Genomic DNA, 13,895 nt, shown 5'->3' on the forward strand with positions numbered 1-13,895 from the left:
TTTTCGCGCTCTTTTTCTCTGTTACTTTCATTCTCTCTACCTCTTTTTCTCACCTGTTTTCTCCAGCTCTGTCATCTTCCTTTTTCCTTTTTCTCCACTTCTTTGTTCTTTGTTTTCTGTATTGTTTCTCTTTTAATTATCTTCCTTTCCCATCATATCTGTGTGTCTCTTTAACTCTCTGCTTGCTTCTCTCTTTTTTGGGGGTTGCACCTCCTGCCTCACAGCACCATCATCACTCATGTCACCAATTGACTTGAATTGATTGACCTCTGTAGCTCTACATGTCTGCAAATGCATGACATCACCCATGGGCTGTGGCCATCCCTCAGAGCTTTCTGCCGTTTATTTATGTTTGTAATTTTATTCACTACCTGAAGATTGTAGGACATGTTTGCTCCCTCTAGGTCATTGTCCACTTTCTCAGAGGGTCTCCATCATCTTTACATCGTAATAAAGCATATACTCAGTTTCACTCTGTTGACCACTACATTTTCAACAACCCCCTGTGATGAAAATGAATGGAGCAATCTTTACATTTGTGTTCCTCAACACATTGTCATGAATATGGTAAAACCGCCTGATGCGGCTTTTCTCTGACAGTTTTTTCTTGCCTGTAATTCTTTACCTTTCTTGGAATAGAAGAGGGCCAGGTCACATGGGTAGGTTAGGGTTACTTCTGAGGAATCTTAATCTCTTAATTTTTTTCCCACTCCCAAATCCTTCTCCCCAGCTTTCTTCATCTGCTTTCACTCTTCTCCGACTGGCTATAATGAGTAACTGACGAAAGTGGACTATGTTTATGCAAGTGATGTATCAAATTGATGGTAACTTTGGCTTCAGCTGTCTGGTGCTGGGCCTCACAGGAGCTTTAAAAAGGAGATATCTGAGAACTCGGCTTACCATAGTTGCCAAAAAGCAAAATTTGTATTGATAATATACATCATAAAAGTATCAAAGCTCTGCATACTTGTGCCTCCTAATGTCTTTAATTATGCTCCACCAGATGTATCACCGCATTCAGAGGATAAATAATGTCACCTGCTGATAGAACGTGCCAGGTATTTAGGTTGCAAACACAACAAGATGATGGACGGAGTGCTGAAACTTTTCAACCACTCACCCCCAGTCACAGATGTGGGTTGAATCCATTGTTCTTTGCTCACTATGCCAACCCCAGTTTGGACCCAGGCAAATCAGTCTTGACCCTGTTCCTCATGGGAAAAGTCCAGACCGAACTGCCAGGCCAGGTCTTCCCTGGACCAGAAACAAGCACCCCGGGACTGGTTTTGAGTTTTTACCCCTCATCAGCCAGGCTAGCTTGAATCCAGTGGCTCGGCGAGCAAGGGACCCACGTCTGGGCTCATTGCACCACTGGACTCAATCTAGCTAGGCTGATGAGGGGTGATACCCCTCAACTGGTCCCAGTATGCTTGTTTCATTTGGGCTGGACTGTTCCCATCAGGAGCAGGGTCAAGACTGATTTGCATATGGGTGGGTCCAAACTGGGGTGGCATAGTGAGCAAAAGAATGATGGATTACGCTCAGATCATAGTGACAGGGGTGAATTCTTCTACCAAATTCTCTTGCCAGCTCCACTAGTGCCGTCATCGCCTGCTGTGGATGGGTCGTAAGAATCGCCAGATCATCGGCATAAGCCAACAGCTTATTACTATACCCATTAACGATCACTGGGCAAATCAATGGACAATTCAAGATTCTATAGATCAGAGGATCTATATATAGCGCAAAGAGTATCAGGGAGCAGGGACAGCCCTGACGGGTGCCTCTCCTGATCCTAATTTTCTCAGAACTCTCCCCCATCACCGATACCCTGGCTACCGGATCTTTATACATGGCTCTGATAGCGTTAATCGCTTTTGTACCAAATCCTCTATCTTCAAGAATACCCCAAAGATAGTCCCAGGTTACGCGATCAAAGGCCTTCTCTGCATCGAGGAGGATCATGGCCATCTCGCCCCCCCTGGCAGCGTGGGCGTCGAACAGAGCGATTGCTCTCCGTATATGATCTGTCGTGCCCCGCCCAGGCACAAACCCATGCTGCCAGGGGGATACAAGACCGCCAATAACCCCCCCCCAACCTTTTGGCCCAAATTTTGGAATACAGGTTGGTGTCTGCATTAATGAGTGATATAGGCCTATACGAGCCTGGATTTTCCTTAGGTTTGCCTTTTTTATGGAAAATAATTACATTTGTCTCTTTCCATGAATCGGGGATAATGCCTGTACACAGGATACCGTTAAACAAATCCAACAAGATAGGAACAATCTCAGGTTCAATATTCTTATAGACTTCTAGGGGAATTCCATCGGGGCCTGCAGCCTTCCCGACAGCCAGCTCATGCAAGGCATCCTTAATTTCCCTTTCAGTAATGTCTCTATCCAATTTTTCCCTCAATGATTCCTCAAGAACTCTACCTCCATTATCAAACTCACATCTTTGATGATCTTGCTGATCGATAGGGAGATCCTCACAGTCATACAGTTTTTGATAAAAATTTTTAAAGACTCTCAGGATGTCTTGAGGCTCTGAATAATTTTTACCATCCTCTTGTATGTTTGAGATTACATTCCTCGTTCTATCCTGTCTTATTCGTAGGGAAAGAATCCTACCTGCTTGCTCACCTGTCTCATAGCGCTTGGCCTTGGAAGCCTGATACTCACCTACCTCCTTCTGTGTAACTAATCTCTGTATATTAGCTTTAATAATAGTCAAACTTTTTGCACTTTCCGAGCCATCTATTCCATTTCCGATATCTCTCACATGGAGCTCCTCTGCTTTACTTAAATCTATCATTAACCTTTCCAGCTCCAGTTTATCTGCTTTCTTTAAATTCACTGAGCAGCTAATTGATTCCCCTCTAAAGGCCGCCTTAAAAGTTTCCCACACGACATTCCTTGAGGTACTATATCGATTGGCATCGAAGAACTCCTTGGTCCATTTTAAAATATGATCTATAAATCTATGATCAGAGAGTAGTCTTCTTTCGAAGGTCCAATTGGCGCGGGTTCGCCCTGCCATATCTATGCTACAAGAAAGAATTAGAGGATTGTGATCAGATATTATTCTGGGGAGCTTCTTAATACCAGCCTTGCTCAATGCTGACGATGAAATAAAAAAATAATCAAGTCTGGTATACTTTTGAAACGGGTGTGAAAAATAAGTATAGCCCGGGTTCTGTGATTCCCTAGTACCCCAAACATCCTCCAGCCCATGAGATCTAATAAGGGAGGAAAGAGCCCTAAAAACCCTTGGCTTCCGCCCAGAATAATTCTGTGAATTATGTCCATCAATAGAAATATTTAGGTCGCCACATACTATCAATGGAGTTGGCCAGTCCGCTACTTCTTCCTCCAACAAATCAAATATATCCGGGTCATCACAGTTTGAACCATATATTGAACAAATTGTATAGCCAAAATTCATTTCTGCGATCACCCACCTACCCATTCTGTCGCTTTTTGCCCTCTTTGCCCCTCCCAAAGACGTTCTACCCAGAATTACGACCCCCTTACACTGGAAGTTTGTGTGGTACAGGCTATAATATCAAACCCTTTCATACAGAGTAAATTACGACTGACCCAAGGTAGATGAGTCTCTTGTATGCAGATTATATCTAACCTGTTAAATGCAATAAAATGAAACAAATTTTGACGCTTTTTCAGATTGTTCAGCCCGTTGACATTGACAGTACAAATATTGATATTAGCCATTCTCATGTTTTTAAAACCTCCTTAACCACAAAGCACCCAAATGAATTCAGCACAGAATTATGCACAAACCCAAAGAAAAAAAGGCAAGACCCCCAGCACATATAGCCTTCACTACATCTACATTTTTTCTATTTGGAATACCTCCCTACCACACCAGATAAACTCTCTTTTAATTTTTTCCCCCTGCTCCCCCCAGCCCCCTCCCCCTCCCCCCAATCCTTCCCCACCTCCAAACCCCCCCCACACCCCCCTACGCCCCTGCACCTTACCCATAGTTGAGGCGCTCAGTAGAGTCTGAGCATGTGATGCGAGCATGGTCGCGAGAGAGAGACATAATGCCAAAATGCACTCAGGAACCAGACATTTCTCAAAGGCCGTTAAGGCCATTACATTATGAAGGAGAGAGAGAGAAAAAGAAACAAACCAAGCCCTATGCTCATCAGCAACCTGATAAAATACAATACTTGAATTAATTCCCTTAATTCAGCACTCCCCATTGACCCCGTTAACCTAATGCATCAAGAAACTCCTTCGCCTTAATCTCAGAGGAAAAATAATTAATCTTCCCTTCCTTAATAACTTTCAACTGGGCTGGATTAATCAGATAGGCTTGAAATTTTTTGTCCTGAAAAGGTTTGATGAGCTGCCGAAGTCTCCATCGCCTTTCTACCGTGACAAGGCAGTAGTCCGGGCGAACAAAGAAAGTCACCCCTTCACTAGATCTTCTCATATCCGGCCTCGCCATCTCGGCAATCAATTGCCTTAAAACAAAGTTTCCAAAAATAATCAGGATAGCTCTCGGCTTGTCGCCCTCTTTCGTATTTCTACGCACTCTGAACGGGGTTCGATGCCCCCTCTGTATTTCCGAAGACCAGTTCCAGCTAGATAGCTCGGGAAAGGCTTGACCAAACAGTTTAATAACATAAGCTCTGATATCTAGGCCTTCGGACCCCTCAGGAATCCCCAAGACCCTGAGATTGCTCCGCCTCAATCTGTTCTCCATATCCTCGAGCTTCCACTGTATATCTGAAAGCTGCGAGTTATGAGCATCCGCCTTGGCCACTGCCTCAGTGGCCTGAGCTTCTGTAACTACAATCCTTTCTTCCAAATTGGAGACCCTGTCACCCAATGTTGTACATGCCTTGGATAGTTTCCTCACAGCTCCCTGCATTTTTCTCATAGCTGCTTGTGATTTCTTACTATCCTGGCGGGTCTCCTCGCGGTGAGCAACGATTTCTTGATGAATTAGTTCCAGTAGTGATGCCTGAGATGCCTCTAGGGTGAGATTCCCCTGTAGTGGCCTGTCCGACGAGTCTTCCCATCTAAGCTCCTGATTAACCTGACTCTTGAAATTTTTAGGACCAACAATGGGCCGTACTGTGGTAGTGGGTGGCTCAGATTCTTGATCACTTCCTGTACCCCGAGTACTACCATCCAATACAAAGCTTTGATCTTCTTCTTCTTCCTCCTCGTCTGACCATTCAGCATCTTCAGATACTGAAAAGAAGCATTCACTTGGTACCTTTTCTTTTTCAGCTGGCCCCTGCCCCTGTCCCAGCCTCTCTACTTCTAGGGCTGACCCCCTAGAAACAGACTCGAGGGATTCACAGACTGCATAGTTATCCTGTTCCTTGCCCTGCTGTTCATTGCCGAGTTCAGAGGGGCCAATGCTGCAGGTGGGTTGAATGCCAGTATTTATGACATCGTCCGCTTTCATGGGAGCCAATACTTCGTGCACACCCGAGATATTATTAGTATTGGGTGAATCCACGGATGCACCGCTCAAGACACCACCCACCGGTTCTCCTTCGACTAGAGGTACATCTAAAGAATGTGTCTTATCCGCTCCTGCTCCGCCTACACTAAGAGCAGGCTCCTGTATTTTCCCTGGGGACATCTGATGTTGACTGCCATCCCCCCTCTTCTCCTTACTTAATTTAACAAACATATCCGTTAGCATGGTGGAAGAAGCCTGACGAGTCTTCCCAATTTTCCGCTGTTTCCGAGCCAGGGGGGAGTTCGTTCTAGTGGAGTGAGCCAGCCCCTCCTGCCCTGATCCGCCTGCCAGCCCTCCCTTTGTTTTCTGTGTCCCCGGGCTTGCCCTAGCAGTTTTTGGAGGCATCGTGGCCGGTCTCGTCGTACGAGCCCTCCTCCTGGTCATAGAGATGTCACTCCTGGGACACGGACAACGCGGCTCCCGGTCCCGAATCCTGCTCGGCTCCTTACCTCCAGCGACCAGGCTCGCGCGGAGTTCCGCTCCGCTACACAGTCTCCTCCCCCAAACAGCAACGGAACGCCAGCGGCGAGATGAACGAACTGCGGCAGCGGCCAACGTCCACAGGAGCGGGGCTCTGGAGCCAGTAGGTTCAAGGAGCATTATTCCATCGTTCAAATTGTTCAAGTTTATTCAAATGTTCAAGCTGCGATTACATCCCACGCTGTACTGTGCTATACATCGAGCTTTATTTTTCCAACGCACTTCCGACTAACAGCTTGCGGTTTGGTGCTCTCTCCCTAGCGCGATCGGCATCTCTCTCCCGCGATCTGCTGCTCTCAGCCACTTCACGCGACCGCCATCTTGCCTCCAAAAACCCCGTACTTGTTAAACGAGGGGAAGACCCAGATTATTGGTACAAATAACATCATTAAGTCAGATAATAGATATGTTGATTCTGCAGTATATTTAGGGGTGAGGATCAATGCAGCAGTAGACAAGATTAATGCAGAAAACTACGGTCCGCTTATTGGCTCAATAGAAGCGGAGTTAAAAAGATTAGACGTTCTACACCTATCTTTGGTGGGGAGGGTGAATGTTCTCAAAATGGCAATGTTCCCCAAGATTCTTTATTTGTTTCGTGCTATCCCCCTACTGCTGGAGGAAAAATTACTGAAGAAGTTGGAATCAGTTTTCAATAGGTTCATATGGCAATATGGGAAAACAAGACGATCTTTGATGCTCATGTCACTCCCTCACGATAGAGGTGGAATGGCCCTCCCAAACCTTCGTTTGTATCATTATTCTTCCCAGTTAGCTCAAATGTCAATTTTATTCCAATTAAACGATAATTTACCAGGGATTCAGGGAGATAGTCAGGATCCCCCAACTATATTCGAGCTTTTATTGGGGAAGAAGGCTGTAGGGCTACTATTGATGGAAGTCGACCGTAGATATTATTCAAAGGTGAGGTTCAAGATTGTAAGTGGGATATGGGGGATGTGGAAAGCTATTCAAAAGCTGCTAGAGATTCCTAAAATCAATACATATTTGTCTCTATGGAATTCTAAATTTTTTCCACATTTGGATACAGGTATGCACTATCAATTTTGGAAAGAGCATGGAATCAGGACCATCGGGGATGTGTGGGAAAGTGGAGCGGTTATTGGGTTTGATGTAATCCAGGTCAAATTTGGGGTACCACCAACTCACTGGCTTTTTTATAGTCAGTTATTTCGGTTGTTAAGGGCAATTAGACCGAAAATTACTGTTACTACATGCTGCCCGTTACTGGATTACATAGAGAAAGGGGGAAATAAAATTAAACATATTTATAATCATCTCATGGTGGGTGTACAGGATGATATAGAAAAAACCGAACATGCATTATCCATCAAGTTAGACAACCCGGATGTGGATTTTGATTTAGCGCTTATATTAAACAAAAAATTGCTACGGTCATCTAATTTAAGGGCACAGCATTTTAAAACACTGTTTAATCTGTACTTTACTCCAGCCAAATTGTTTTCGTGGGGATTGGTGGAGAATGATAAGTGCCCTAGGTGTCAGACTGGCCCAGCAGATTTATTACATATGTTTTTCGAATGTGATAAGCTATCCTTGATACTTAGAGAAATCTCAGTTTTTTTGGCTGGATTGTTAAAATGTAGAATTGTTCTATCTTCTACGCAGGTGGTGGTAGGTGTAGATAGCAAAGCTGACTTGTCTAATTCTGCTGAAGCACTGGTATTTGTATCGGTTGCCGTGTTGCGCATTCTTATTTCAACAGGATGGAAAGATCTTTCTCCCCCAACCTTTCAAATGTGGATGGCCAGGTTCCTAGCGATACATAATATTGAGTCTTGCCTATATGATCAAAAGGGGGAAAAAATAAGGGAAATGGGTAGAAATATGTGGTCTCCTCTTGATAGCTGGAGAAGATCAAACTGATGACTTATGTTGTGGTTATTTCCTGATTTTGTATTATGTAATTTTTTTTTTTTTTCTTTCTTTTCTTTCCTTAATTGTTTGTTTGTAGAAGAATGTGTATATATACTACCATTGGTTATTTGTAATGACTGATTGGATTACCATGTACACCAGGCAAAACTCTCAATAAAAAAAAAAAAAAAAAAAAATTAAAAAAAAGTGACAGGGGTGAATTTTTGCATTGTTCAGTATTCCGTCCAGCATTTGTTCCTTTCGCAGGTATTTGGGATGAAGATGTGATGCCCAATTTTCTTCCTAGCTAAAGAGTCAAAGAAGTATACTGGCTTTAAAGAAAATTTATAAAGGCAGCAGTTTTTCCAACAGATGTACGCTGAAGTAAACTGTAGACTTATTTGCCTTTTCACATAGAGAAGGAGGTATCAATGAAAAGGCTCCGGCATGGATGCTCTGGGAGTAAATATAAACAGTGAAGATGGGCTTACGTATTCATGCTAAAAACTGCATGTCTGCTGAATTTTTTCCCTTAGATTACTGTCCTCTACTGTGTCCAAACAATTTTCCTTCATTGCTCTCAGCTCACTCTCTTCTTAGGTGCTCAGCCCTCCATAGAGTATAAAATAAATGCATACACACTTGAGAGGGAGGGACAAGGAGCATAGAAGATGAGAAAGGGTTAAGTCCTGTACCGATGCTCCTGGGTTAAGTACACGTACAAAAGAGGTAGCAGTTCCTAAGAAAAACAGTGCCACTATGGTCTACTGTAAGGCAAAAGTAAAAGTGAGGTGAGCTGGGGATAAGGTTCGAGGATAAAAGTGTAGTGGAGACTGGATACTCCAAGGTGGTACTAGAAGTGCCCTCACACACCCTTGCGGGTGCAAAGCATTATCATCGGGCGGTGCTCCTCGTGGGGGTGGCGCTGCAGTCCCTCATGGGCCCTTCAGAAGGGCTCTTTATCGGAGATCTTTTTGTAGAGTGGTGCTGAGGTTGGGTAGCATCTTTACCTGCGACACCCTCCCCATTCCCCAGTCCCTCCGTGTGGTGTAGGCGGTTCCCACAATGAAAGTATTAGCGAGATAAGGATGAGGTGTAGTTATTCCCCTGATTGTGGAGAATCCTTTCTTGTTGACTTTGATAAACAGGAATGACTGACACCGATTTAACCTAGATTTAATTGTGAATCTATGCCCTTCTTAAATGATCGGCTAATGTTCATTATAGAGTTTGCTGCTAGGCTAGCCCTTTAGTATCCTGCAGGAAAGTGCACATTCAAGTGGCCTAAGTCCACCACAAGGGTTAATAGAAAGATGAAACGCTGCATAAAGGAAAGGACAAGTGACCAAGTGCATGGATGGAGAGTGCGGTGATGGAAGCATGCACTCAGTTCACCCATTATATTACTCATGCATTCACTTGCTCATTCACAATACCATACACACAGTCACCAATCCAAGTTACATACCAGAACTGTTGGCTTTGCCAATGCTTGTTTTACAGGGATTCGTTGATGTATGTGTTGAAGTCCATACTAGTTTTTAAATGCGTTTATTCTTTAATTGTCTATTATTGTTACTTTTCACAGGTTTTCCTGTCCAACTGTTCTGCAATGCATCTTGTACAGACTGCGATTGGGTTGTTTTGTCATGGGAAGTCAATAATAACTTCACTGATAAATATTTTAAAGGACGCGCATCGAAGTTGAGAGGCCCTTTGTAGTAAGTACATCAACTAACGTGTGATTGTGCCGTTAAAGAAAATCTCCCTGATAGTTCTTGTGTTTGCTATTTTACATCAATTGTCACAAACCGGGATTAAAAATATGTGTAAAAATCTCAGTGGGAGAGTGTTGACGTAAAAATGCCATCCTGGTTCCAGTGGCCAGAACAAAGTATTGTTAATGTACAGAAAGTACCTAAATGAGTTAACATTTGTTTTGTATGGTTTTTGAAATATCTTGTTTAAAAAAATATTTCAACATTTGTTATGAGGTAAACCTAGGTTCAACGGGAAGCTGAGCACTCCACTGAAAAGGAACACAAGATGCTGGACATTGAATTGTATACATGTGGTTAAAGTAAAACGCAAAATCTGTCATATGTTGTAGAAAAGAGATCCGAAGCATATTATTCACATGATACACGGCGCATGTTTTATTTATGTAACACAATCACACATTTAAAGTTGATTCGAGAAATGTGCAGTTGAGGCACAGGGAATTACAGCGAGCTGCACACTAAATACACAATACTGCACTGAAGGTAGATCAGAACCCTAGCCCTTAGGTTGCGAGACCGCAGCTCAACCAATGGATCACTTTTCTGTTTTCAGAGTAGAGGACTGTAACATATTCCTCTTTACTTTTTCCTCTGAGAAAATCTTGTTTCTCATCTACCTGCACCATTGTGGGGTTATAAATATACTAATAACAAACTGCTTTGTACACAGCCCTTTGAGACCTAAACCTTTAACAAGCACCGTTACACGCAGAAAAATCTTTCTTTGAAGCAAAAATAGCATTTTCTTAGGCCTAACTACATTGTGCCTCAAACCATGCAGACCTTTCTTATTCAAGTACAACAGTACGAAGAATTTGAAGTGTAATTATGTTGTAGGATTGGTCAAGTCCCTTTCTTCACTTTGCAGTTTGCCCATTTATTGTTCATTGCAAAAGAAACACTTCCACAATTTTAGCAATGTTCTTCCAATGTTCTTCCAATGTTGCTCCTCATCTGAAGAGGTATATATGTGTATATATATGTGTGTATGTGGATATATATATATATATATATATATATATATATATATATATATATATATATATATATATATATATATATATATATCCAGCACATCTCCTCCGAGCAAAGGAGCCCCCGACCCTGCAGGGCGGCCTCACGGACAATGGGCACGGAGCAGCCCACCAATTGAACACAAACAAGATGTGAGGCCCAATACTGGAAGTATCGCATTTATTTGAGGCACAGCAGCACACAAAAGCTTCCATCACCTTACGCGTTTCAGCGTTCAATGCCGCCTTGATCACAGGTGGAAACAATGTCTTTGCATAATGCGAACGTGCTGCTGTGCCTCAAATAAATGCGATACTTCCAGTATTGGGCCTCACATCTTGTTTATATATATATATATATATATATATTATCTACTGGCGGTCGCCAGTAGATAGTTATAGTTAGGACCACGTTTCCATAGGAAAACCTCAACATTCTATTTTGAATAACTTTTGCGCCGGTCGACGAATCCTCGCGAATTTCTCAAAATAGGTGGGGCGCTACGCTCCGCTCCTACCCTGAAAGTCTCGGGGGGATTCGTCAAGCGGGGGCTGAGATAAAAGGGGGGTCCCAAAACGCGTTTTTCCCATGCATTTTTCCATAGGACCTTTAGAACGAGCTACAGCCCGAACGGCTGAACAGAATTACTCAAAATTTGGCAGAGAGGTAGTCCCTAGGTCAAGGAAGTGCCTTTTGTAGGTTTGGTGTAAATCTGTTCAGTAGATTCTGAGAAAATAGCCTTTAAATCAATATATATATCTGAGCCAGCTTACGGTACGCTTACCGTACGCTTACGGTAAGCGTACGGTGGCGTGCGCGAGCGCGATTCTGATTGGCTCTTAGATCTTAGTAAACATTCGAATCGGCCGAAACCAGGAAGCGGCGGCCGCCATTTTGTCTCTCGCACTGAGAGTGATTTTAAAAATATCAAGCCCAAAAACATGTAAAGGGGCTGTTTTGACAACTCCCTCCCACATAGTCATGTTGAGGGAGTCCCCAAACATCCCCCAAGTGCAAAAACGGTTTTATTTTTTTTTCGGCATTTTCGCGGGGTACGCTTACCGTACGCTTACGGTAAGCGTACGGTAAAAAAATAAAAATAAAAAAAACACTATCCACACTTACCCCACCCCCTGTGCTTTTGGTGGCCGAAGGCCACCAAATGTACAGGGCTTATGTTAAGGGCAAAAAACACTATCCACACTTACCCCACCCCCTGTGCTTTTGGTGGCCGAAGGCCACCAAATGTACAGGGCTTATTATAAGGGAAAAAAACTTAGCATTTAAAAAACCGTACTAATTCACTGAAAAAACCATAGGTTTCACACACGTTATAGTTAGGAATTAGCATTTAAAAAACCTTGCAAATTCACTGAAAAAACCATAGGTTTCACACATGTTATAGTTAGCGGAAATTTTACTGATAAAAAACCTGTGAAATTGCCCCGTTATAGTTAGCGCAGGCAACTATAACTCACGCGACTGCAATCTTCTGCTGATGACATATGTGTCTTTATGAAAAAAAAATATTTGTAATATATGTATAGCTAAAAATGTATGGAAGAAGACATGGGCAAATAAGTGTCTAAATACAGTATTAGCATCAGCAGAGGATTGCGGTCGCGTGAGTTATAGTTGCCTGCGCTAACTATAACGGGGCAATTTCACAGGTTTTTTATCAGTAAAATTTCCGCTAACTATAACATGTGTGAAACCTATGGTTTTTTCAGTGAATATATATATATATATATATATATATATATATATATATATATATATATATATATATATATATATATATATATATATATACAAGCAGAATGTATGACAGCCCATCCAGGGCGTTATTTCCTTGCAACATGTTTATGACTAACATATGCTGTGCTCTCATGAATTTAAAAGCGGTAGATACGGAATTCTATTTTACCTAATTGTGTATTGAAACACATGCATATATTCGTGATTTACGAAAGACAGCCCATTCAGGGCGTTATTACTATTTTTTGCAACACGTTTATGATTAACAAACGTAGTGTGTTCATGAATTTAAAAGTTGGTGAGACAGAACTCTGTTTACTTAATTGCAAATGTATATATTCTTGATTTACAAAAAACTATTTGCCAAAATTATTTGCCTTTATAATTTGAGAGATAAGCTTAACATGAAATCTGTCTGAGAATTATGGTATTACATAGTGTTAAGATGGCCGACACTTCCCACACTAAATACTTGTATATATGTAGTCCGCTTTTCATTTCCATTTTTCTATGATCATGGCAACCAATGAAATGCTTAAATAGATTATGGTAATTGAACACTATTGACATTGACGAAGGCCAGGAGGCTGAAACGCGTTTGTCAGCAGATCGTGTACAGATCGTGTTTTGCAACGAATTGAAATAAATGACTTTAACTGCAATTGACCAGAGTGCGCAGCAATCTTTGTAAACTGTGGCTGAAATTGACTCGCGAGTTCCGCCCTCGCGGCTGGCGCACCCGCTGTGCTGAGAGCAGGATAATTGACGGAGTACGTGGAATATATATATATATATATATATATATATATATATATATATATATATATATAATAGTTAGGACCTTGTTTCTATTCAAAAAGCGTTTTATCTTTTCCCAATAACTTTGGCGCCGGTTGACGAATCTTCGCGAAAGTTTCAAAATGCTGGTCCCACTCCGGTCAGCTCCTATCCTGAAAGTTTCGGGGTTATTCGCCATGCGGGGGGCCGAGAAAAAAGGGGGGTCCTAAAACGCGTTTTCTCTATGTTATTTCCCTTAGGACACGACTACAGCCTGAACTGCTGATCGGAATTACGCCAAATTTGGCAAAAAGGTAGCCCTTGGTTCAGAAAGAGAACTTTTTTTTAAATGGTGTGAATCCATTCAGTAGTTGCTGAGAAATTCAAAAAATAAGAGTGAAAAAATCAATTTCCCATAGGAAACTTTATGCAAGGATACAGCCGAAACTACTGAATGGATTTACCTCAAATTTGGCAAAAAGGTACTGCTTGGCTCAGAAAGCGACCTTTTCAAAAACGGTGTAAATCCATTCAGTAGTTGCTTAGAAAATCAAAAATAAAAGTTTTGATATTTAGAGGCACGGAGGATCCTTGCACCCTCCCGATCATGAGCTGCATTCTAATTGGCTGTCAACACTTCAAGCCAGGAAGTGTTGGCAGCCATCTTGTGCCTTTAA

General features: G+C 42.3%; 1 protein-coding gene across 1 annotated transcript in view; it reads left to right on the forward strand.

Moving 5' to 3' along the window:
* The window catches only part of LOC146805524 (interleukin-1 receptor type 1-like), a 356,975-nt gene that overhangs the window by 109,896 nt on the left and 233,184 nt on the right, over nucleotides 1–13,895 (forward strand). The window contains exon 7 of the mRNA XM_085623806.1: nucleotides 9,477–9,609. Coding sequence (XP_085479932.1) covers nucleotides 9,477–9,609 — 133 coding nt within the window. The remainder of the gene's footprint in view (nucleotides 1–9,476; nucleotides 9,610–13,895) is intronic.

This window comes from Triturus cristatus, chromosome 8 (assembly GCF_964204655.1).
Source record: "Triturus cristatus chromosome 8, aTriCri1.1, whole genome shotgun sequence".
In the NCBI taxonomy this organism is placed as follows: Eukaryota; Metazoa; Chordata; class Amphibia; order Caudata; family Salamandridae; genus Triturus; species Triturus cristatus.